Source organism: Vombatus ursinus, unplaced genomic scaffold (assembly GCF_900497805.2).
Source record: "Vombatus ursinus unplaced genomic scaffold, bare-nosed wombat genome assembly UNPS02015255.1, whole genome shotgun sequence".
Taxonomy (NCBI): Eukaryota; Metazoa; Chordata; class Mammalia; order Diprotodontia; family Vombatidae; genus Vombatus; species Vombatus ursinus.
In genome coordinates, this window is record NW_020955033.1 from 33,047,054 (window position 1) to 33,074,699 (window position 27,646).

The window sequence follows — 27,646 nt, forward strand, 5'->3', positions numbered from 1 at the left end:
GATCCCTCCCATAGTCTTTCTGTATATAAGGTCCATCTCACCTCCATTAAGATGCTCAAATTCTTATAATCTAGCCACTGCTCAGGTTCTTACAATCTAGCAAATAGCTCACTAATGTTCAAACTCCTTAAGAGTCTGCCCAATATGATGTATTTTCTAATAAACCTTGTTTTTGGCTGGAAAAAAAAAAAGAAGTGGTTATACTCTGAGCCTTTGCAAATCCTCCCTTTCTGCCACCAGTCCATATTATATGCACAACCTCATACACAAATGGCTCAAAATCAATTATTTGAAGGCGTTCATGACAACAGAGCTGAAAATGTGTTAGTCCTTTCGGTTTCTTTCCTTCTCTTTTTTAAAGTATTGGTTTTGTGTAGATATGTCCAAATTTCTATAAAATGAAAAGGACAAGAGTTACAAAATTCATTAGTAGAAAGACAACAATAGTGCCACTTCAAGGATGAATTTCAGGTCAAGCAGAAAAGGATTCAACTTGAGAAAAGAAATACTGTCAAAAAGTCGAATAAGAGTGTCAGAGATGCTGAAATGGTTTTTGACACAAGCTTTACTGCCAATATGATCAACACAAAGCAAAATTCCTCTAGTTTTTGTAGCTTTTCTGTAGTGGACAGAGAAGAGATAAAAGTCAAGCCTTTGGATATATTTTACATTGAGTCTAAGGGATTTATGGTTTTCCGTTAACCACCTCGGGTGTTTTAAAGGAGACAGGTTCAAGTCTAGATATCTAGTTGAAAAGTTTAGGGATGGCAACTGCAGCCTGGCATAATGGATACAGTACTGAACCTGGGAGTAAGGAAGACCTGAGTTCAAATTTTGCCTCAGACTCTGGCAGTATAACTCTAGTCAAGTCACTTACCTGCTCTCAGTCTTTTCTCCTCTACTATATAATGGGAATAACAACACCTACCTCACAGTTATTGTGAGGATCAATGAAATAATATATGTACAGTGGTTTGCAAACCTTAATGGTGAACGATAAATACCAATCGAAGCAGAACAACACTAGCCTCAAAATCACAGAATCATAGAATCCAATAATTGGCAAGAAAAACAGATCCTTAGTCTGACTCATTACTGGATAAGACTCCCTTCTCAATAATACCCAGCAAGGGATCCCAGTAACAGATGCAGTCTACTCTTGAAGACCCTTAGGAAGAGGAAAATTAACTATCTTATTAAGGAGTTCATTCACCTTTTAGAAAGGTCTAATTATTAAGTTTTTCTTTACATTGAGCTGAACTCTGCCTCTCTGCAAACCCATTGTTTCTTGTCTTGTTTTCTGTATGTCATCTTTTCAAATACTTGACAGTCATCATGTCACCACTAAGTTTACTCTTAACAAGGCTAAACGTCACCAAACTGATCCTCATATGGTGAAAATGATCTTAAGGTCATTTATCCTCTCCATCGCTCTCTAAACACTCTTGTGAACTTGTGAGTGAACTTACTCACAGGTTACAACCCAAAGAGAAGACAGTATCTCAGATATCATCTGGCTAGGAGAGAAAACAGCTGGACTCTAGGACCCAGACTCCTCAGCCCTGAATGTTATATTTCTCTTGACGAAGGCTAATTTATATTAGCTTTTTTTTGTTACTGTTGTTGTCATATCACGTTGCTGACTTTGAGTTGGTGCATTAAAACCACCACCACCAACAAAAAGAAAAAAACCCTCTAAATCTTATTCAAATGAAATGTTGTCTAGCCACAACTTCCTTATGTTATATTCTGTGCAGGTGATTTTTTGAAATGAAATGTAAAATTTTATATTTTCCCAATTAAATTTCATCTTATTAGATTTGGTCCCACTTTTCTAATCTGTTGAATCATTTTGCATTCTGACTTGGTCATCTATGTTAGATATCACCTGCAAATCTGATAAGCATGACATCTATGCCTTCATCCAAGCTGTCGATAAAAATGTTAAACAGCCCAGAGCAAAGAACAAGTCCCCTTAAATATTCCCTTGGGGCTCCTTTTCATTATCCTAGGTTGCTCTGAGACTGTCTGGGTTGCTTTGCTCAACTGATATCCATACTAAGGTACATTAAAAGGTGGATACCTTTCAGGATGGCTACTGAGGTTTTCCTTTATCAAATTCTGTGATTCTGTTATTATGACATAATAAGCATAAATTTAATGAGACCAAGGCCATTCATGTGACACTCCAGTTGATAATTTTGTGTTGAGAAAAATTCTCTCTTGGTACCGCTCAACACCACTGGAAAAACTCAGAGTACCTAATGTGGTGATGAAGGGCTGGCATTTGACAGATACCTCCTTCCTTTAAAATATGAAATAAATGCTATCCTGGTGTTCATAGTTAGAAAGAATAGTGACACCTCCCCTCCCCCCCCCACTCTGCTGTCCTAACTTCTTTATCAGTTTCTTTAATTCCTTTGCTTAGTATTATTTACATTTAAGGTTCTGATTTTCCAAGGGCTGGGAAAAAAAGCTTCTACTACCATAGATGCTATAATATGATTTTCCTTTGTACAGTGTAGCCACCAAAGCCTTATCAGTCAATTTTGAACAAGAAATAATGTTGGATCTTCATGCTGTAAATGCCTTCTGAAATTATACAGATCTCTTCTTCAAAGGGGAAAAAAAACCAAGGCAGAAGAGCAAGGTAAAATAGTGAATGAGAAAGAACAATGTGAATAATAGATGAAACTGCAGTCTTTCCTAGTAAATAAAGTACAACACATAAGTGATACACAATGTAGCCCACAAGGCAATGGTAACTATAGCAACAAGAAGAGGTGCAATGAATTCACTGTGACTCGACAGAATCCCTGACTGATGTGAGGTCTATAGAGTCCAAGTGATATGAGGACACATATTTATTTTCACTTTGTACAGAAATACTTCATGTTCCATATTTATGGAAAATTAATTATCTGTAAAGTTACTATCTAATTTTTTTTTTTAAGTGCTTTAGCTCCACCAGCTTACCTAACAGAACAGGCTGAATGCTAACAAAGCTCCCTGACTGGTTGGGAACAATTATTTTCAACATCATCTTCTCAGGAATATGATTTTTAGGTCTAATACCCTTCAGTTCAGAAATCTGACCTGCCGACTGTCCAAGAATCTGAATGATACACTTCTAGGCATCAATAACACAGTTTCAAGGCATCGTACTAGATTGACTTTCCTGCATACGTATAAGATGTTAGATGTGAGCATTTTAGAGGACTGTCCCCCTCTAAATTGTTTAATCTCAGCATGAAGTAATATGGGCCTAAGAAGGCTCAGTGGGAATTCATGTGATGTTGAATAGCCTTTAGAGATGCTACAATTTGTCTCACTAACATGCTTTAAATCCTTTCATTAAAAAGTCTTCTCCTTTTTAACCTAATTTCTTTTTGCAGCAGGCTGAGTGAAACTCCTAAGGCTGACTCCACCAATTATATTTTTTGAATGCTTCTTATAGATTTCAAGGCTAAGAGAACCATTTCTTAAAATAAGAGCCTTCTGATTAGTGAGCAATTCTTGTTCAGTTGTTTTTAGTCATGTTCACCTCTTCGAGATCCCATTTTGGGGTTTTCTTGGCAAAGATACTGGAGTGGTTTGCCATTTCTTTCTCCAGCTCAGTTTACAGCTGAGGAAACTGAGGCAAACACTTGCCCAGGACCACCCAGCTAGTAAATGTCTGAGGCCAGATTTGAACTCAGGAAGATGAATCTTCCTGACTCTAGGCCTGGTACTCTCCACTGTGTCACCTAGCTGCCCCTCATGAACTTCTACACTAGGCCGATCTTCTAGAAACTTACAGACTATATCTCTAGTAATGGGAACAAATCGTCTACCACTTCTGGTCCATCAGATGATCAGGGTACTTTTTCTTCTAGGTCATTAACATATTTGTTCTGCAGGTAGCGTTAGTTGAAGCCTTTTTTCTACCATCAAAATTAGATGACAGAATAAAAAAGATGACATTTTTTTTAATAGCACCAGAAGGAACAATGAACAAAGGATAGGATATCTTTGCTATGTAGCCTCCTATATCATACTTAAAGAGTTTTCAAAGGCTAAGTAAATTCATGTTTCCTCTCTTCAAATCTGCACATGTCAGAGGGGAATGAAACGGGAAAGGAGACAGTCACAATAGCTTTATATCACTCTGCCTAATATAACACAGCAGATATTCAGCTCAGCCTTCTGGCATCATACATTGACTTTGAAGAAAGAAGTAGAGCTAGCATTCTGTTGGAAAGTTGGAGGGCAATTCCAACGACAAATTAAGATACCTTCCCATGGTTTAGAAGGTTTGACAAACTCATTCGACAAGAAGACTTAATATTTGATTAGAGTTAAGTTAAGCCTCAAAGGGAACAAATACCTGACAGCTGGTGACAGTGAAGGGCTACGTCTCGGGTATCAATTACTTCTCATTTAAGAAGATTGGGAAAGGTGAAGATTGCTCTACAAGGTAACTAAGTAGAAGTTGTGCTGGTTTGGAGAAGAGGATGTGGCAGAGACAGAGAGTTAAGAGTATTTTTAGAACACTTTGGAGAAAACTTGTGGTGTTGACTGCCCACATCACACCAGACTCGGCAATGCAGAATTTAGTTTCCAGAGCTGACAGTCCCGCAAACCTTATAACCCAAAAATATGTTACCTACTTATTAAGCAAGTTTATTTTTACCCAAATATTCTTCATTTTTTCCACCAAGTTTCTTTCCACATTTGAGTTTCAATAATACTTTGTCAGTAATGTTTATGTTTTTTAAAATTCATAACTCAAGGATGGAGTTCAATAGGAGAAGCCACTTCTTTTTTTTTTACTCACTCCCAAAATTCTACAGGAATATAATTTTCACTTATAAAAAGGATGTAGAAATACAGCTGAGCAGTACCCTCTAAAAATAAAATAAGATCTAATAGCTGAAGGGGCAGCTAGATGATTCAGTGGATAGAGTCCTGGGCCTGCAGTCAGGAAAACCTGAGTTCAAATCAGACCTCAAACTTAGCTGTATGACCCTGGGCAAGTCACTTAACTCCAGATTGCATAAAACTGGAGAAGAAAATGGCAAACCACTCTAGTATCTTTGCCAAGACAGTTGGTCCAGGGGTCACAAAGAGTCAGACAGAACTGAAGGACTGAACAAACAATGGCTTAAAAAATGCCCCTACTTGCTTTCAGATTTGTATGACAGAGGCTGAAGGTAGATACATTATTGTTAATATTATTTTACCGAGGAAAGGCCAACTTTATTTTCTAGGCTACCACCCTTTTGAAAGCTCCACATGTAACAATTATTTCCAAGAGCAATAATGACTTGTCATTCAATAAGAATGAGGGACAACAATGGAACTAAGTTATTGAGTTAAGCCTAGGATACTATGAAATAAAGCAAATATTTCAAATAAAACTATAATTTTACCAAACAAGGATAATAATTAACATGTATACATCGTAAAAACATATACTCTTGGTAACTGTCTTTATTTTGGCTTTAAGTTTTCTTACTTTTATTAGACTAATTCTCTTGTCCCAGCCCAACAACAGCATGACCTGCAAACTGACCAATACTAGCAGCCACCATGGCAGGGAAATGAAGACCTTCCCTGCCATCACTTGCCTCAGTCTACCAAGGGACATCTTGAGGGACCAGCATGAATTAGCCTTGGCAAACTTTACCCCAACCCCAATTTATTCCTAAATCTCCAGTTTCCAGATTCCCACTAAGCAACAGATATCCACTTTTAGCTGTATGCTCACCTGCTCTACTTGCCCCCATCCCCAGCTTGGTTGGAGGTACCCCAGACATTCCACTTTAACCCTTGGGCCCACCCAACTACCCCCTTCTCAACAGTCATTAGTTGAGGACTGTCTGCAGGAATATTATTATTATTGATGATTTAGAACATCTAAAAGACACATGAATCTCTTCTAAAAATGAAATATCACTTAGCTCAATTGAAATATTTAAGAACCTACTATGAGCAAGGCATCAGAGATGAAAAGAAAAGTTCCTCATTCCTTGCATTCTAGGAGCTCACAAAATATTATAAGTAAGTAGTGTCATTCTGTCTGTCTGTTTCTCTCTGATTTCACTGCTACAGGCAAGTCCCAGAAACTCTCCTTGCCAATTAAGAGCCCTCCTGGTTCAAACTGCACATCTATTGTCTTGCCCCAAGATGACTCCACCCTGAGGCCAACTTGATGACTGCCCATAAGGCCATATTATCACAGGTCTTAGAGATGCTCTTCATTTCCCTCCCAGCTGCCTACCTCCTTTCACTTCCTACTTCCCTTTTATTTGTTCTCTTCCCCTTAAGAATGTAAGCTTCTTTAGAGCAGAAACTACCTTCTTTTCTTGGTTTTACATCTACAATGCTTAGCACCATGCCCAGCACATAGTAAGTGCTTTTAATAAATGTCTTATCTATTTATCACCAATCATTCTGTAATTTATAATCATAGAGAACTGCTTGGGGCACTAACAGGCTAAATAACTTGCCCAGGGACACACAACCAGAAGTTATATATCAGAATATATTATATTTCAGAAGACTCAACCCCAGGTCTTCTTGACTCTAAGATTGGTTCTCTTCATTATACCAGAGGTGTCACATACATGGTCTACAGGTTACATGCAGCCTACAACTTTCCTGACTGCAGTCTGAATCAAGTTAAAATATAATTGGGGAATATTTAACAAAATAAATAAAAATACAACAAACATATTTAACATTAACATGTGGTTTTCTAAGTCAATATGCTGCCTGAAGGGATCCTTACATACAGGTTAGTAACCTCCATTTCTATTGGTGTTTGACAACGTTGCCATATAAATATACAACCACTGCCTCTATTAAGCACATAGGAAAAGTCAAGGAGAGCTTTGAGAATGGAGGATTCACTTTGAGCTTCAGGACAGAGGTGAAGGTCAAGGAAAGATTATGGAAGGGGTGGTATCAAAGCTGGCTCTTGAAAGAAGAGACAGGTTTCAGTGGATATAGATGTGAAGGATGTCTGCTCCAAGCACTGCTGTTTGGCGTGCAGAGGGCAGGAAATAAAGAGAAACAGAAGAAAGAAAGACATGATCAGGGAATTGAGACTGATAATGATATGAAGGAGAGTATTTTGAAACAAGCTTGGAAGAATAAATGGGAAGCAGAATGTAAAAGGTTTTAAAGGGTGGACTAAGTGGTTTGTCTTTTATTCACTAGACCATGGTAAGTGCCTGAAGGTTTCTGGGAAAGAAAGTGATATGTGAAGATTTTCTTACCAGACATCTAATTTGGGCTATCATTCTATACATTAAAAAAATTTTTTTTTTATAAATTAATTTATTTTTAGTTTTCAACATTCACTTCCACAAGATTTTGAGTTCCAAATTTCTCCCCATCTCGTCCCTCCCCCCACCCCAAGATGGCATGCATTCTGAATACCCCTTCTCCTCATCTGCCCTCCCTTCTATCTCTCCTCCCCTTCTCTTATCAACCCTTCTCCTTCAATTTCCCTGTCTATATACTTTTTAAACAAGCATCTTTTGACTCTTTTTTGAAAGTTCTTAATATCTGGATTAATCTCTAAAGAAGATAAAAGGCTTTCTTCAACAGGACAGTATTGGGGAGAGATTGAATTCATATTTGCCAAAATAAAATAATAGTACCACATCTGATACTATACATCAATTAGGCACTTTTACAGCGCTTCAGTGTTTTGTAATAACCACTGAAATTTTTCTGTTAACATTTAGAATATACATTACATATTTCCAGGCTAGTTTCTCTTTATTTTCTTTCCTTAACATTGGAGAAAGACATGACTTAATTGTAAATGTCATCAAAGTACCTTTATGACTTTTCATTTTGTTTTTTAATCTATCTATCCCAATACAAGAAGTGCTACCTACTAAATTTCATTTTTAGGTATAACAATTGATCTAAATCTTTACATGACAAAGATTCCAAGTAGTGAAAAGTTGCTTTTTATTTCACTGGTAATTAGTCTGAAAGCCTCTCCAAGAACTGTCTTATCTCCCACCTCCCATTAAAAAGTAAATTCCTTGACAACAGAAGCTTTAAATCACTGTTTTTATACCCCTAGTTCATAACAAAGTGCCTAGCCCATCGCAGGTGCTTAAGAAATGCTGGTTTATTGACTTACTGACTAAAGCAAGAATAGTGCTCTGTAGAGAACACTAATCTCTCTGCAGAGATTTGGGCCCTTGGAAAATACAATCCTCAAATTTATTATACCTGGTAAGCCTTGAAAATTCTACAAGCTACCTCACAGCATAAGTCAATCATTTTGCTAAGTGGTATTATCCTAAGTACTGTGACAAAATGGTGTGAACTATGGAATATCACAATCTCAGAAGAAATGGAATTACAAGAAATAAAAAGGACAAAAGAAGCCTCATGATAGGTATGGTAGATTACAGTATTTTACCAATGTCTTGTGAGTGAGAAGTGGCATAAAAGCACTCCCCTCACTTTTATGTGCTGTAACTCATCCCACCCACAGGAGAAAGTCAACTCCTCAAATGCTGGGATTCTTTCATCTTTCTGTCTGTTTCCTAAATGACTTGCACATGGAAGGCATGTATTAAATCTTGGATGAAGTGAATTATATGGCTGGAAAAGGAGGTGAGAGTAACGGAGGGAGAATGAGATAAGAGACTGGACAGCTGGAGGAATATTTTCCAAAATGAGGGCCTGCAGCATTTTGGGCATATCTTTGATGCAGGATTTGCAGAAAAACACTATTTTCAGATGTGGATAACATATTGATTTATTTTGCTTAATTATACATAAAAACTTTTTTTTTTTTTAAACTGGGTCTATCCTACCTAGGCTGGAAGTACGGTAGCCACTCATAGGTTTGATCCCACTCTTGCTTGGCTCAGAAACTTTGACCTGTTCCATTTCCAACATGCTTTGGTTTGCCTCTCAGCATCTTGTTGGCTCTCCATTCTTACGGAGCACCCCTATTTGTCTCAGAACCAGTATGGACACTAATCAGCTTAGCCCTGCCGTAGCTCAGAACTCCTGAGCTCAGGAAACGCACTTCTACCAGTCTCACCTCCCCAGGAGCCAGGATTGAAGGTACAGGTGACCATGGCCAAAGTGACTATTCATATTTTTAATAAGGAATGGTTACCATTGTGTGTGGGTGTGGGTGGGTGAGCCGGTTGTTAGTGGAAAGTGAGAGGAAGGAAAGAAGGAAGGGAGAAATAAGGGAGGAAAGAAGGGAGGAAGGAAGGAAGGAAAGAATTCAAAAGTTTCATTACATTATTTTGCATTTAAAAGTTCATGATTTTATATACAACTTTTTTGCTGCTGTTCTTTTGGGATTGGAATATTTATGTTGGTTGGTGATTGTTCACTTCATACTTCCTTACCTGACTATAAGCTCTTCTCATTCCATCTCTCCTTGTACTTCAATCCTCCTAAATCTATTCTTTGCTCTCATGAGACCTCCAATCCCTCAATATTTTTTCCTGGCGTTAACTCACTTTTAATTCATTTTTCTCCCTTTCCAATTTCAACCCTGTACATTAGCCAATTCAATTCTATCTTGTCCTCTATTGCTGAATCCCCTATCCTCTTACCCTATCATCCCTTGCCAAACCTCAGCCCTGGAATACTCCCATCATCTATCTGCTTCATTAACTCCAACCCATATACTGCTGAACGGAGCTGGAAAGTTGCTGAATGAGTATGTTACAAATTCATGTTATCCAACTTAAAGTGGGGCCTCACTATAGCAATACTCTTCTCCCCCCACAATTGATTTTTTATTTTTCTCCCCCAGAAATTGTTCCAAACCTTCGCTTCCCAATCCTACCATCGTTCCCTCCCCACATTCCTTCTTTCTATCTCCCTTTATCTTGTACCTCTCCATCAACTCCCATGGGTTTAGCCTCTTCTGATGACTCACAAATCTATCTATAGATATATCCATATCCATATTTATATAGCCAGCCCCACTCTTTGCCCTGAGCTTTGGTGCTGTACACTCCCTTCACTTCCAATGGTTCAACCTGAGATTCAACTGGCTCCCACCTCCTTGAGACCACGAAGGGCTCCGAGGACAGTTCATCCCTCTCCACTGTCCTTCCACTACCTACCTCCCCTCCTGGACCAGGCTATATTCCTAATGTGTAAATGTCATTAACTAATAAAGGAGAAAAGATTTTTAAAAATGCCTATTGGATATTATAAACTGGATGGCCCAGAGACATCTCAAATATAACATATCCAAAACATAACTTACTATTCCCCCCACCTGTCCTCTTTATATTCCCTTTTTATATGATCTCTGGATATAGACAGATAGATATGTACATATATATATATATATATATGTTCACACACATACACACACATATACTTGCAGTCACCTCCATTAGAATCTAAGCTCCTTCCGAATATAGATTCTTTCACTGAAATTTTTTATCCCTTGTTCTTGGCACATTGCTCAACATACTTAAGTACTGCTTGTTGCCTAAAGTTAAAAGAGAAATGACAATAATAATAAAATATAATAACAGATAACAAGGTGATAATTCATACTTATAAATTATACATGGTTATGGAACAGTTGTTTGTGTCAGTGAGGGGAGTCTTCACTTGGATAAAATCAAAATCAGTTGTGACAAAACTTAGGATCATTAGCAACAAATAAAATTTTTGATGCTTCTCTTTATAGTCAAGCAAGCAATTCCAATATTCTTCAAGTAAGTATAAATTTTCTAAGTGTTAAGTTATAAGTGTTAATCATTGCACCAGAATCCCACACCCGTAAGTAGCAGAGGCTCTAAATTTATAGACATCATTTCTTTTATCCCGACCCCCATTTTCTGTGCATTTCTGAAAGTTAGTTTTCATGACAATTTGGTGGTATAGGTATAGGGTATAGCCCAAGAAGCTACGGCAGTAAATTAGTAAGCAAATGATTCAGTGGCAATAGTTAGGCAGATCATACGACATACATCATACATTTTAACACCCCCTCCCCCCCAACACACATACACCCAAACACAAATCATCTCCAGGCTATTCATATTCCCAAATAAAGTATCTTACTTGTGTATTATTCAAATTAGGAGAGAGGTGGATACACCCACTAAAATACTATTTATGAATTAGGAAGAACTAAATGATCATAGCTTTCTGTTTGGTCACTGGCAAAAAGCAACAATGAAAAGAATGATGTAATCTGTTTCCTGTTACTGGTACTAAGGAGCTAAGTAACTTACAGTATCAATATTGCCATTATTGGCAGAGTGGGAGGGGATTTCTAGTTAAGCAGAACCCCAAAGATTCATGAATACAACTGGCCTTTTTTTAAAGACATACTCATTTTGTGTTCCAAGTAGATGATTATGTATTAATTCACTTTGGAGCAGTTTTTGGACAAATCTAGGAAACTGAATGGAGAATGTAATACAATTCCAACTATAATCCAAAGAATTGTTCTATGTGGTGATTTGGTACAATGTAACTAGCGTGCGAATGATATAATACAAGCCTCAAGTAAGATACTGAAATCCTTCCCATTCTTCTGGCAAAGAAAATAATAAACAGCTGTCATGAGCATCCTCTCAGCCTACGTGTGGCTATCAGGTTTGCTGATATGTTTACCTTAGATAAACCTCTCAATTACTTTAGCTATTACCTTCTGGCAGGAGGAGTGGGTGGCACTTCTTTATTTTTTTAATTTCAAATTACTTCTGTCCATTTTGCTACCAACTCTCCCTTCTGAAAACCCAGCTTTCTTAATTAATTCCTTACAATCCTGAACCTAATTAAAATTTTCATGTATCCAAAGCTATTTTTATACATTTTTGTGAGAAAAGAGCACTGATTCTGAATTCGTAGAACTATACCTGGTTGAAAATCTGGTAGCATTTCAGCAATTTTTTATAATCCCTGCCAAGTCCAGCTACTACAGTGAATGAACTGCTTTAGGAATATAAAATGTGTAACTCAAAATTTTAAATATGCCTAAGATGAAAAAAAAATTTCAGCTGAAAAGTATTTTGAGGAAAAGAATAAATAGACACTAAAATTTCTACCCACGTTGGGGGGGGGATAAAATATTATTTTAAAAAATTTTAAAAAGAATTAATGACATGTAAAAAACTAATCATGATGAAGCTGAGAAAGAGCCAGCCTCAGACCAGGGAAGATATTTGTTGAAGTCCTACCTTTCAACACATAGCAACGTGACTGCAGGCAAGTTTTTTAGCCTCTCAGGATTCTAGGTAATTTCCTGAGATGCTAAAGTGCAGAGAAGATACTGATCTGCACATTGGTAGAGGAAGTCTCCTTATCCATGAGTTCCCTACCCCAATGAAATAACAGGTTTGTTTTTTTTTAAACCCAAACAAAGAAAAACTCGGCCGGATTATAAAAACTTGTGTTCAGAAAAAGAGACACAAATCAGGTCATCCTTCACGAGTTAATTCAAGGGAAGAGGGGTATTCTAAGAACTAAGGAAGGCAGTAGCATTTACTGTCATCTGGGAAGGGAAGGGGAAAAAGTATAAGAAATGAAATTAAGCTGAACTAAAAGGCATTTGGGTAAGACAAAAGAAAGGCTCACTAGCATGACCATACACAAAGAATACAATGCTAAATTACTTCCATCCCTGTATACCATTAGCCTCTACTTTATGTACAGCTCAGCCAGGAGAATAATAGATTTAGTGCTGGAAAAAACCTTAGAAACCATTTAATCTAATCCCCTTATTTCAAAAGATGAAGAACTGATGCCCAGAGAAGTTATGAGACTTGCCCAAGGTCACATTAAGTATTAAGAAGCAAAGCCATGATATAAACCCAGGTCCCCTGATATCAAGTCCAGTGTTCTCATGAACCCGTCAAAAGAACCCACAAAATCATTTTAAATTCTTAGCATAGAGCTGTGGATCCAGAATCTTAAAATATTCAAACCAAAGAAAATAGTAAATGCCTGGAGAAAAGAAAAACATATGGCCAAGAATTTGCTTTTTTTTTTTTTTAAAGAGAACAAGTATGTACTGAATAATTAAAATAGATTTCATTTTTCACATTATGCAAATATATTTTTCTATTTATAAGGATTATCCTCATTACTACATTTACTATGTGCATTGTAAAAAAGGTTTGGGTGTTGGTGCACACGTGCCCACGTGTTTGCATGTTTTAATAAAAATATATAATTACTCTATCGAGATGTTCCAAACCTTGTGGAAAACTGATTTAGAACTTTTTTTTTAAAATGTCTCTTATATTGTTCTCATAAATGGTACTTTTTAAAGACAAGGCCTTCAAGATTTTAGTGAGACCATGCTATTTTTTTTTTAACAGTTCCTTTGAAAACACAAGGTTCTACTCTCCACTCAGCTAAATATACAAGTTGTTCTGTTTTATGGGGTGTGTGTGTGTGTGTGTGTGTGTGTGTGTGTGTGTGTGTGTGTGCACACCTGTGCATAATAGAGCCACAGTATTTTCTCAGCCCTCCATTTTCTCCTTTGTGGCTGGGATGCAATCAAGAGCTGTTCCCTGGACCACAAGCTGTGCTTCACTCCCTACTGTGATGAGCATAAATAGGCTAGCATACTCACAGGGAACCCCAGCCCTCTCCTTCAATGACTGCCAAGTACACTTTCTTCCTCTCCTCAGAAAAGTCTTAGGGGTATTGCCTTCCTGAAAGGGAAATGCCGAACCACACAGCTGTGTTAATTTCAATGCACTCTAGGTTAAACCAGCAGAAAACTTTGCATCTCATTTTCATTTACAATAGCAGAGAAAGGTTTCCTATGGAGCTCTAGGAGAAAACAGGGTGGAAATTCACTTCAGCCAGAGGAACAAAGGTGCTGATTAATTAATGATTATACAAAAATGGCTTTAAGTGACCAGCATGGTGGAGTGGTCTGAGTGCTAGATTTGGAGTGGGAAGAGACCTAGGGAGGACTCCTTTGTCTAAAGCTTCCTTGCTGTGTGACCTTATTATTAAGCCTCTGTAAGTCTCAATTTCCTCTTTAAAAAGAAGATAATAATGCTTTTGTACTTACCTCACAGCGTTGTTGTGAGGGTCAGATAAGTAATAAATATACAAGTGCTTTGCAATATCATATATATGTATATATACACACACATATATATATAACACTGCAATATCAACAAATAAGACATTTTCCATCATTATTTGACTTAAAGCTACATAAATAGAAACTGATCTGTTATGCTTATATGAAGAGTCATACACAAAAATATATCTTTATTGAGCCTTGACTGGAAAGAGAAGTCAACAAAAATATCTCCTGAATACACCCATAAACACATCCTCCAGCATTTATTTATTTATTTGTTTTTTTTTTAAGGCAAGTATATTCTCTTCTGCCTTCCTAAACCATCATCATAGCATCAGGAAATTTTAGCGCTGGAAGGTACTCAGAAGTCAACCCAGTAGATGAGGTTATCTGTACAAATGCTTTAGTCCTAACCTATTACAATAACATCAGAGATATTTTGGTTATAATGCTCTCTATGCAGAAGGCAAAGGTAGATGTTACCATGAATGACTTTACTCTCATGGTCCTGTTTAAAAGAGTATGTAGTTTAACATCCTTCTCAGTGTGGGTAATTGTAGAACAACTGCAGAATTTTGTAGTTGATAGGGGCCTTAGAGATCATCTAAAGATTAAAAACCAAAATCTTTATTTCATTGATGGCAAAACTGAAACTCTAGCATGGCTTGCTTTACTAAGAAGATGAAGCAGAACTGGACAGTTGAACAAACAAACAAACAAAAACTCCAAGAAATTTCCCATAAAAAAGCATTTTTTTTTGTTTTTACCTCTGAACAAATTATCCAAGTCAATATCTTCTTTTCCTTTGATTTTCAGACACTTTGCCTGCTGTACAAGTCTGGGCAAAGAACAGAAATAAAATCTAGGTTCATTATCCTGTGAGGTGGGAATAAATCATGGTAGCAGCATGAATCTAAATAAACACCACAGGGTAAACAGTAGTGAATTAGAAGATATTTTGCTGCATTAATTTTTTTTCTTGAATTTTTTTTTCCCCAGGCCAAGATAAAGGTTTTATTCAGGGACTAGGCTGAAATGTTGAGAAGCTTGTATTGTCACAGGTAAAAGTCACTTAAAATTTGGGAACTATGTTCTTTAGAACCTAAGAAGAGCTGTTTGGGTAAGAACCAGTTGCTACTAATGGCTTTAGAATCTGTTGCTAAAAAGATGATTATAAACATGGCGCTAGAACAACTAAACAACGTGGGCTTCAGATAAGTTACTGAATCACAGGGCATTTGTTTACTTTTGCAGCATTGCAGAATCTTGCAGGCTCTAATTTTGCAACTCTGATCATGGAATATTGTTACCACTTGGCTTAGCACACTTTAAAAGATTTAAAGTATAAGAAAAAATATACAAGGTAGTTAAATGTGTAGCATTGTTTCTAAGCAGGCAGGAAGCTGACCCATTTTAATTGATTTGCATGTTGCAGTTGAGTAACAAAATCATAAATTTATTTTCCTTATGTTACAACACTATAAAACTATTTAATCCTCTCCTCCCCCTCGCCCCCAACCCCTGCAGTCTCATTTTATTCTTAGAAAATCATAGAATTTTAGATTGGGTCCTCAGAGACCACTTAGCCCAACCAGCCCTTAGTAAGTCTCCAACAAATGGTCATCTAGCCATTGCTTTAAAACCTCCAATGATGGGGAACTCACCACCTCCAGGTGTAACACATAATATTTCTGCAGAGCTCTTACTTATTAGGAAAATTTTGTTTCTTATATTAAACTTAAATTTAAGCCTCTATATTTTCTACCCATCGTTCCTGGCTTATCCTATAGGGTGAAGAAGGACAACTCCAATTCTTTTTCCACATGATAGCGCTTCAAATATTTGAACATAGCTATCATGTTTCCCTTTACATCTTCTCTTTTTCAGGCTGGGCACCCCCATTTCCTTCGCCCATTCCTCATATAATCTTGAATCACCATCCTAACTGCCCTGTTCTGGAGGCTTTCCAGCTTATAAATGATCTTCTTAAAATGAGGCAACCAGAACTGAATTTATTATTGCAATCAGATAATTATAAATATGGTACTAGAACAACTAGGAAATGAGAACTTCAGTTAAGTTGCTCAATGTCAGGGAACTTACTAACTTTTGTTAATGTGTTCCAGATATCATCTGACCAGGGCAAAGTACAGTGGGACCATCAGCTCCCAAGTTCTCAAGGCAACTTTTTGTGCCAACTAAGGTTATCTCAGTTTTGTAAAGGAGGAAAACTGAGGAAAAGGTGAGATTAAAACACTCACTGAACAGTTCAGGGAGAGGTATTTTAGAGAACGTGCAAAACTTTTAAAAAATTTAAGGAGGTATTATACATAACTATGGATAAGTTTTATATGTAGATATCTATTTGTGTAAAAAAAAACTATATATTATAGAACACACAAAGCCTATGGGTTTAGCATCTATTGTAGATATTTTTCTTTGCAAATAAGTTACTGAAAACATTTTTTCTAATAAAATTCATATTTGGCACCTTCATGATGGGGCAGTTCTATATATCTATTACAAACTGAATGTAATCACAATAAAACATCAGGCATATTTTATGTACTTATTGTAATGCAGGATAAAACCATAAGAAGAATGATAAAATTGAAATGTAGGTATGGTTAATATTTTATAAAGAGAAAGACAGCATAGCATATTAGAAAAGATCTGAAATCAGGAGAGACCTCAGTATGGAACCCACCTCTGACACTTGCTAGCAAAATGACAATGCGCAAATCACTTAACTTTTCTGATCCGTAGCTTCCTCATCTATAAAAATGGAGAGAATAACACCTGTGACTCCTATCTCAAAGGGCTGTAGTGAGTATCAAGAAGGAAGCAGGTATGAATCATGGTTCTATAATTTACTATCTCTGTGACCTCAGATAAATCACTTAACCTCCCTGGGCTCCATGTTCCTTAGCTATTAAATGAGGGGGTTATATAAAATGGTCTCTAAAGCTCCTTCCAGCTCTAAACCTATTTAAAAAGCTCTATCTTTCTTTCTTTCTATCCATATACACACATATATCAGCTATCATATTTTAGAAATAATTTTTCAGGATTAAGAAATAAAAACGTAATTTGTTGTTACAAGGAATAGTTCTCTGGTAGGAGGGAAGGAAAGGGATACAGGAAGAAATCTCAGTGATGTAAAAATAAAAGACAGCAATAAAAATCTATTAAAAAGAAATGAAAAAGACTAGAAGCTTACACAGAAGCCTTCCATACCTGTAAACATAAGAGCGGCAGTTTCTCAATTCACCCTGTGTGAATAAAAAGACCCCTAAATAAAATGAGAGGAGGAGAGAAAAGGAAGAGCATCCAAAGAACCTCAAAAGAGAATAGCTTTTTAGATAAGGAGAAGGAAATAACAACTGAGTCAATAAGCAGCAGGAGGGGAAAATAACCAACTCCAACATGATGAACAAATACTATGGATAAAAAGATTCACAAGAAAAGATACCAGAAGGGGGAAAAAAGACAGATTAACTTCCACAATGACCCAAGAAGTAGAAACTTTGAATAAAGGAATGGAATCAATGAGAAATCAAATCCTCAGGCTGGAAGGCCAATTTGCTGCAGAAGCCAAGTTTTAGCAAAGCAAGAGCACAGGACGATGTGACTGGAGGGAAGGGAGGTGGTGGTGGGGGAGACATCTTACAAGCAAAGATGACAGAGTGAGAAGATCTATCAGAGAATTTATCTAAAAATCAGGAGATCATCTAGGAAAAAAACATGAAGAAAAAGAATTTAACCAAGATATTTTCAAGAAACTGCTTTAAAAAAGTCTTAGAATTAGTAAGATCAGTAGACATGATGCAAGTCTATTGGATTCACTGGGCACCCTCAAAGAGAAACATCAGATTCAACTCATCTGGGTAAAGAATCATTGAATTCTAGAGCTACACGGACAAAAAGAAATAGTCTTAACAGTGGCTAAGGAGAAACCCTCACCTATCCAAGGTAATCCAATTCAAATTTCACTGGCTCATTATCTATCATGATAGAGAGAGAAAAAGACTGTTATATGACAGCAAAACAAGAGTTGGGGGGGTGTTATGACCTGGAATTATTTCAAAGAAAGAGTAGCGGAAATATCATGAATATTTTTAAGAGTAAACAAAAATTCATTGGGTCGGCTATAATTTGTGGCAATATCAAGTCATGAGAGAGGAAGGGAATTAGCGTATGCATCACTGAAATTCATTATGTACACTATTGTAGACTGTAGCATTTATAATTGATTTAACTGGATAGTGGTTGATATGTGTAATAAGTGAGAAGCAGAATGTATTGTGTAGATGAACAAGAGGGTTTAAAATATACTTAGCACTTATCACATACATTCAGCTGCTGTACTTAACAATATTCAAATATTCAACATGGGGAAGAGGAAATGAGTAATCTTAAAAGGGATACTATTACCTACTGGAGGTGAAAAGAAAGAGAAAGGGTCAATACTTTAAAAACCAAGAAAAGAAAACAATCTATAGAGTTAATGGGATTAGTCAGTTCAGGATTAGAACTGTATTTTATTGAATTACACTCCTTTGCAATGAAAGTGGTAATTTGAAAGTACTTAAAGGAAAATTCGGGATAACTGAGTTAATCTCGAAAATTGGGATGTGTTGGGGATGAATGCATGGATGTGTTTGTTAAAAAAAAAAAAAAGAATTAGAAGGGTGTTGAAAGCTGGGTCTACTATCTCACATAATCCCTGCTACTGAGGAAGGCCAGGCAGGTAGAGGGCATGAATTCAGATGTTCTAAGATAAGTAGGGCTAAGCTGATGGGGTGTCCTCACTAAGTCTGGCACCAATATGGGAAGCCCCAAGAGCAGGGGGCCCTTAGGTTGCCTAAGAAAGGGCAAAATGGTTCGGCCTGGAAAAGGGGCAGGCCAAATCTGTACTGATGAGCAATGGGGTTGGCCCATGACTGGCTACTGCACTTCCAACCTGGGGCAGATAAAGAGAGCAAGTCTTTTAACAAAAAGTTGAGCTGATGGTTGTAGGTGGATTCCACCCTCTGCATGAAGCCTAGGTGGCACAAAGTTGATATAGCAATTGACCTAGAGTTTGGAAAATCTGAATTCAAATTTGGCCACAGACTCTTCCTCAATGGGATAACCCCAGCCAAATCCCTTAACTTGTCTGCCTCAGTTTCCTTATTAGTAAAGTCAGAATAGTGATAAAACCTACCTCCCAGTATTGGTGTGAGGATCAAATAAGATATTTATAAAGCATTTGTCACAGTGCCTGGTACACAGGAGGTGCTTAATCAATGCTTGTTTTCTTTCTTCCTTCCTCGCTCAATTCTTCTTAAACTTAGTGCCTTCCCTCTGAGATTATACCAAATTTATCCGATGTATATTTGTTTGTATATAGTAGTTTGCAAGTTGTCTCCCTCATTAGACTGTGAAGTCTTGCCTTTCTTTGTATCCCCTGTACTTAGCACAGTGCTTGGCACCTGGTAAGTGCTTAAAAATTCTAGCTGACTGACTGGGTGTTACAGCAAGTATCTCTGTGTATCAGCAAAAGGCCTATTAGAATTGAGTACAACCATATGATTTCAAAGTAAATGGATGAAATACCTATAAAAAGCAAATGATTACAGAATGGAAAGGAGGATAAGCTGCAACAAGTCTGTACTTTACCACAGGTGAGTATATGCCATGCTTATGACAGAAAGACCACTGGGGATTCCAAATGAGAGGCTGGAAAATAGGTTATTGTGCATCAGCAGCGTCTAGAAAATGAGGGCTGCAATCCTCCTTCTGGATAGTTCATTTCAAACCAGAAACCAAAGAGAGAACAGTGGCAACTCAATCATTAGTAAATGTACCACTGACAGAGAAAGTACATGACTTAAAGATATGTACACCTAATAGCCCTAATAACTAAAATTTTAAGTTTAAGGATTAGTTAAATTGCAAAAGGATCTAGACAGAAAACAGGAATGGTGGGTGATTTCAACATGACACTTTCAGTATATAATAAATTAAACTGAAACATAAATAAGTTATGTAATTAAATAGTATACTAGAAAAATAATTTGATAAATATGTGGAACTAAGTGAGTTTACTAAGACAATTTATTTTAATTTAAATAAGCAAGGGGCATTTAGAAAAACTGATCAAAATTTAGGGTATAAAGACCTTATGAATAAATGCAGAAAATGCATATATTTAAATACTACTTCTATAGAATATTAATTAATATAATAATAAAAAAGGGAAATGTGATAAAACTTAGGCTTTACGATGGCTTATTTAGAAAACCCAAGAGAATCAACAATGAAAAAAACATTAACTGAACTATAATTATAAATTTGGAGTTGGAAGCGACCTTAGTGATTACTGAATCCAACTGTCCATTTTACAGATGAGGGCCAAATGGTTGAAGTGATGTGTCCAAGTTTACACAACTAACAGGGAATATATATTCAATTATAGAATACTTTTTGTGAAATAATTTATAAAAAATGAAAAAAAAGATATTCAGTGTTTATTGCTAAGTTGAGGTAAGTTTAACAATATTTCTGAAAATAAATCTTTAGATTGAATGCTTTACCAATCATAATACTAATAACATAATTTATAGAATGAGAACAAAATTTAAGTCCAAGTATAAAAGGTAAAGAATACTCAGACATAATGAAAAAAAAAAGAAGCAAGGCTTATATTTCCAGATTTAAATTATATTAAATAGTAGTAACTATCAAAATTATTGAGTTATGAATAAAAAATAGATCAGAGGCATAGGTTAGAATAGATAATAATGGTTAAGAACCAATTGCATACAAGAACCTATTGTTTGATAAACTGTTCCATAAATTTCAGACATATTCTCTTATTTGAGCCTCACAAAAACTTTCTGAGGCAAGTAGGAGAATCTGTATTACTCCTAATTCTATAAAGGAAGAAAGTGAAGCTCAGAGTCATAGTCACATAGTCATGCAGTTACTAAGAGTTGGAGAAAGGGTTAATAGTCATATAGTTAAAAGAGTTGGAGAAAGGATCTTGTTTATCACTTTTTAAAAAATCAGTTATTTTCCCTCATAGAACCCTCTGTTGTATTAAAGAAAAAGAGTTAAGAAAAAATTGACTAAGGGACTGTGTCTGAGAGCATATGCAAAGACTGGTCATTGTATTAAATCTGACTAAGATGTTTTTAAAAGTTACCTTTATTCACATTATTCTAGTCATCATTCATATAGTTCTGTTGGCTCTGCTGTCTTCATCAAGTTTTATTTCATGTAAATCTTCTGATATTTCTCTCAATTCTTCATATCTGTCATTTCTTACAGTATTTTAATATAGCATTATATTAATGTCACACTTTCTTCATCTCTCTCCTAATCAACCACTATCAAATTTGTTCCTGGTTTGTTTCTTTGTTCATTTTTCTATTAAAGAAGTAACAAGTTTTCTCAACCTGCATCCTGTCCCTAGAATGCATCCTTCCCACATTTTTGACTACTGAAATCCTCCACACATCTTTAAAGCTTACTTTAAAGCTTACTGTCACCCTCCTCTGAAGCCAAGGCATCTGACCTTTTTTTGTGTCACAGGACAGTACGCTAAAGCTTATGGGATCAAGAATGTTTTTAATGTGCAAAATAAAATACAAAGAAAAGCAATTATTTTGAAGTATAAATATATTTTCATATATATATATGTATATGTATATCTATATCTATATCTATATATATATCTTTATGAAAAGTTCAGAAACTCTAAGAAGGTCTTTCCAAGACTTCTCATGCCCTTTTATTTCATAGTATTCTTTCCCTCACCACCTACTTAGAAGTCAAACAATTTTTACAAATAGGGATTTGCAACATCCATACAGTTATCAATAAAGAATACTATACTATAAATCCAGTCTGTCTCTGATGGTGAAATCAGTCATTTGTCATCAAGGGTCACTGCCAAACTCTGTCATCAATTTCATTCAACAAATTTTATTAAGTTCCTATTATGTACAAAGGGGTAGGGGGGTAGGAAGAAAGGAAGGAAAGAATTGTGATTGTATAAAATAAAATACACAGAATTACAAAAGAAACTGATTATATTCTAATACAATGATCAAAATATTTTTTTTAAAAAAAAGTTCAGAGATGCCAAGTTAAGAACTCCTGCTTTAAAAGATCTATGATTTCATTAAGGTGGATATTGCCATCATTGAAGCACATTACAACTCTTTGGATAGAAGGTCTTCACAGTTACTAACATGTCCATGAGAATCATTGCCTGGTAGCTGACCTTGCAGTGATAAACCTCCAAACTCAGCCAGGCAGGTCATAAGACAACAGACATATACAAGCCCTGTATCTGAAAATCTTCACCTGCCATATCTTGGGCTCTAGAGGCACAGTCTTTCAAAATCCAACATCTCTTGCTATTTCATAATGAGGTACTCAGCATGACACGTGTGTGTGTGTGTGTGTGTGTGTCTGTATATGTCCTTTACTGGCTAGAGCCTGGAACCAAGGAAGATACTCAGAAATTTACAGATTTATATACTTGCAAAAGAATTTTAAAATATTTCCTGAAAATCAGAGCAAGAAGAAAAGCTGCTTAAAACTTACAAAAAATAAAATATTATCAGATATATCTGATATGTATTACAATTTAATAAACCTCTTAACAAAATGATATGCTTAAACCAGATAACAGTATCCATGACTTTTTCTTTTTCTTGTCTATTAACTTCTTAATATAAAGTATCCTTAAGAATATAGATAACAAATCAGTAACTCATTCTAAGTTACCAATTTTGTTTCCATGATTATAAAGTTGTGTCTATGTCTGTATTTATAAATACTTCAATATTTCAAGGTTCTGTAATTTTGACAGTGTGGTATTCTCTGCTTAAGTAGACACTTCAACCCCATATAACCTAGTAGACAGTATTCAAGAGTTTCCTGTACATATAGTCAGTCACCAGGCTTGAACTTGAATCTTGTCCTGTTCCACAGAATGTTCCAGAACTTGTGCTCTTTTACCTACCATAGCTTTTGATAACCAAGATCAACATCCAATTGAACCCATACACCTTGTCCCCCCATTAATTTAATTACTTCAAATAGTTCATAATTTATTTACCTTCCACATTGGGGATAAGTACATTGTAAATAGGTAGGTAAAGGGATAGAAAGCCAAAAAGAGGACAGATAGATGGAGAGGGGAATAGATATAATTATTATATCTAACATTTACATAGTACCTACTATGTGCTAAGCACTGTACTAAATCCTTTATAAATATTATTTTATTTTATTCTCATAACAAGCCTGGGATATAGATTAGATAACAGATGCTATTATTATCCCCACTTTACAGAGGACGAAACTGAGATTAAACCAAGGGTAAATGATTTGCCCAGGGTCAAACAGCCAGATTGGGTCTTTGATGGGTGATCAGAATATTTTTTTTTTAATATAATTTTCTATGACTAAAAAACACTCCCTATTAAGAGTATGAAAACACTAAATTAAAGGTTGTTTTAGAATTCATGGCTCTATGACTCCAATCCTAAAAATTAAATTGAAGCAACATTTACTAGTCATTGACTTTGTGTATAAGGAGTTGCATATTCACACAGATCAATGACATATTCTTTTTTTTTTTTTTGCTTTATGGTGAGGAAATTGGGGTTAAGTGACTTGCTCAGGGTCACATAGCTAGCAAGTGTCAAGTGTTTGAGGCTGGATATGAACTCAGGTCCTCCTGACTCCCAAGGCCAGAGCTCTATCCGCTGTGCCACCTAGCCGCCCCTAACGAAATATTGCAGAAAGGGAACTTTCACTGGTAGTTTGGAGTTCCAGTTGCATCTGACTTTCTTTCTTTCTTTCTTTCTTTTTTTTTTTAAGGCAACTGAGGTTAAGTGACTTGCCCAGGGTCACACAGCTAGTAAGTGTTTGAGGCAACATTTGAACTCAGGTCCTCCCGACTCCAGGGCTGGTGCTCTATCCACTGCACCACCTAGCTGCAAGCGGGAGAAGGACCGCCACCCTTCCTCCACACACATAAACATGACATATGGGAAAGAAGAATAAATAGAGGCCCAGGTAAAGCACTGTGAGAAATCTAAGAAGAGAGAGATCATTTTTACTGAGGGAAGAGGGTAGACAATTTCAGGGAACAGCTTTATCAAAGTGGTTGCATCTGAGGTGGGGCTTGAAAGAAGGAAGGAATTTTAAAGGATGCAAATGAGGAGAAAACATACTAAGAATGGAGAGAAGAGGAGAGATTAGAATGAAGGATACTCCAGTGTGGCTGGATCAGACAAGAAGCTGCGGTCAGATGGTAGAAATCATCAAATGCTAGAATTGGGAGGTAATACTTTATTCAATACATATCGTAGAGCAGTTGGAGGTTTTTAGTCAGAACAGTGATATAATCAGTTAGGAAGACTACTCAAATAGGTGAAAAACTGATTGGAGAGGGAAGAGGCTGGAAACAAGAAAACTCATTAGGAGGGTAGTCTAAGGAAAGAGAAAAAGGATCCTGAATTATGGATTCCAGTACAAGTAGAAAGCAGGTAAAAGAGGGAAGAGATAGAAATCATAGGGCTTGTAAATAGAGTGGATGAATGGGGCCAGGGAGAGTGAAAAGTCACAGATGACTTCGAACCTGGTTGCCCTGTTTGGATACTCTATAGATTATCAATGTACTTCTTAAGGCATGGTGCCCACAATCAAACACAACATTCCACAGGAGGTCTGATGAAAGCAGAGAACATTGGGACTCTCATCTAACTATTCCTGGAAGTTCTGCCCCACTTAATGAAGTTATTCTGTTCCCCTTGGTGTAATGAGTGAGATCAGTATTAATCATGAGTATGTATCATAGTACTGAAAAAATAGTTCCTAGGATAGGACTTCAACGAATGAAGATATCAACTTCCCTTTAGAAAAGGAGATACAATGTCCAGAACTATGACATTTTCTGACTTGTGAAGAATGAAGACAGAAAACAGAAGGATTTGGGTTTGTTTTGTTTTGTTTTTGCTCAATAACATTTGCCTACTAATGTTTATTCTGGATGAATCACGAGATTTTACCCAAAAAAAATGTATTAGACGTTATTTAAACCATATGTACATTTTGCCTCAGTTTAAAAATGTTTCCTAAGTGTTGTGAAGTAGTTAACCTTAGGTTATAGTGACAAAGAGAAACAGTAAGCAAGATAATCCAAAGCCAGAGAACAATGAAAAAAAGGACTACTGAAATCTGTTTTGAGTGTGCACTGTATCACCTTTGGCAGCTTTGCCTGTCTATTTATGTAAGGTTCAGGTTGTTTAAAATATATTTATATTATCCAATACTTGCTATCCGGCTGTATGAGAGACAGCCCAGAAGCAAGCCCCAGGGCAGTGGGGGAGTCAACCTAGGGCTGGAACTTTTTCCTGGATAAACCACAAAATGAGTAAGGGAAAGCTGCCTGGATTATACTGCCAGCATTGTAATATGGCATTATATTTAGAACTTTAGGTCAGGTATGGCTGAATAATAGTTGAGGATGCTATGTCTTTTTTAGTGGTATAGAATCATAGAATCTCATTATTAAAAGGAACTTCCATGATCATCAAGGTCAGGGATGCTAATCCTTTGTTGCATCAGGGACCTCCTGAATAACTGAAGAAAAAGTTAAATTTCACTTAGAGGTTAGTAAAAACATCTATTTTTTTTTCCTCATTCAACTTCACAGAACCCTTGAAATTGATCCACGGAACCTCTTGGGGTTCACTGATGGCAGTTTAAGTTCAACCTCAACCCTTAACTTAATCAAGAATACCCTTTATCTGGGGCAGTTAGGTGACGTAGTAGACAGAGCACTGGCCCTGGAGTTAGGAAGACCTGAGTTAACAATCTGGCTTCAGATACTTACTAGCTGCATGACCCTGGGCAAGTCACTTAATCCCAATTACCTTAAAAAAAAAAATCCTCTATCTAACTTCAAAGGCAAAACCAGAATGGACATGTGAACTAAAATGGAATTTAACCCAGCCAACCAGAGAGTGTTTAGCTCCTCTATGCTAACTCTATGTATTGGAAGTTAGGACACCTGGGTTCTACCGTAATGTTGGCCCTACCACTAATTGGTAGGTGTGACCATGTGCAGATCACCTAAGAATTCTGGACCTCTATTTTCTCATCCATAAAGGAAAAGATTGAACCAGATAACCAGTAGAATTCCTTTTCATTCCTTAGGTTTTATGACTTATGAGCACCATAGTGGACCAACACTTTCTTCAGGTAAGGGTAGAGATGTTCTGGAGTGAGAAGGCCTTTTTCAGTCTCTGGCCAAGAGTCAATACACTTATTGTTGTTGTCAAGTCTTTTTTCAGTTCTGTCCAACTCTTCGTGACAGTATTTGTTTTTTTTTGGTTTTTTTTTGCTGTTGTTGTTGTTGTTTGCTGTTTTGTTTTTTTCTGGCAAAGATACTGGGGTAGTTTGCCATTCCCTTCCCTAGTTCATTTTATGGAAGATGAAACTGAGGCAAACAGTGTTAAGTGACTTGTCCAGAGTCACATAGCTAGTAAGTGTCCGAGGCCAGATTTGAACTCAGGAAGATAAGTCTTCCTGATTCCATGCCCAGCACTCTATCCACTGTGCCACCTAGCTGCCCCTAAGCCAATATAATACTAGCCCCTAATTGCTTCAGGGTTTCTGTAGGCATCTGAATTAGTCTTCAGTTAACAGAGAATTCAATTCAGTCACCACGTGATTCAGTTAGTTCAGCAACCCCCAAGTCATCCAAATCCAATAAACAGGTACTAAATTCCTGAGATTTGTATGTGCACAAGGCAGAGGATGAACATAGACAGGCTTGATATAATTTCCTAGTTTCTTCAAGTCAAGATTTTTACAAGGGCTTTCTTATTACCCTATTTTTACTTTCAATAGCAACAATAGCTGCTCTCATTGTAGGACCAATGTGCTTCACGCTCAGAAACACAGGGGGCTGAATGGCTATTTTCACTACATTTGTCCTGCTGAGATCTTATGAGAAGATACACTTTCTACTCCAAGGCCAACAGATGTGGCACAAAAAGTATAGTGAACAGGCTGTTGGATATAGAATAAGAAACTCCAGAATTCAAATCCAACCTCTGAAACCTGCTAGTCAGCCAAAGAGCAAGTTACTCATTCTCAGTTTCTTCATTGTTAAAATGAAGAAAACAATATTTGTAGGTTATATCTCCTAAAAGGTCATTGTGGGTCTCAAACAAGATGAATGCCTGAAAAACACTTGGTAAACCTTAAAGAGCTATGTAAATATTAATTATTAGTGTGCTGTTAATTAATTAAAAGTATTGACTGAGTGCCTACTATGTGTTCAGAAATGTGAGCATACAAAATACTATAAGGCATAGAGCTGTCCCCCAAGAACTGAAAGACTGGTTTTGCAAACAAGAGATACAAGCAGAAAATAATGAGTAAAAAGACAGGAAAAAATAAGGTTGTGTGGCACACAAAGAGCTTAAAAGGAATCAGAAAAAGACAGATTGGCATGAGCTGTTCATCCAGGAAAAATTAAAAGGCACAAGATGTAAAGGCTCCGTAAGA

The 27,646-nt window shown here is 36.6% G+C and overlaps 1 protein-coding gene across 4 annotated transcripts in view; it reads right to left on the reverse strand.

The window, feature by feature from the left end:
* LOC114031838 (lethal(3)malignant brain tumor-like protein 4) overlaps positions 1–27,646 on the reverse strand; it is a 504,773-nt gene that overhangs the window by 128,955 nt on the left and 348,172 nt on the right. For all 4 annotated transcript variants that reach the window (XM_027846992.1, XM_027846995.1, XM_027846994.1 and 1 more), the window contains one exon: positions 14,830–14,900. In XM_027846992.1, coding sequence (XP_027702793.1) covers positions 14,830–14,900 — 71 coding nt within the window. The remainder of the gene's footprint in view (positions 1–14,829; positions 14,901–27,646) is intronic.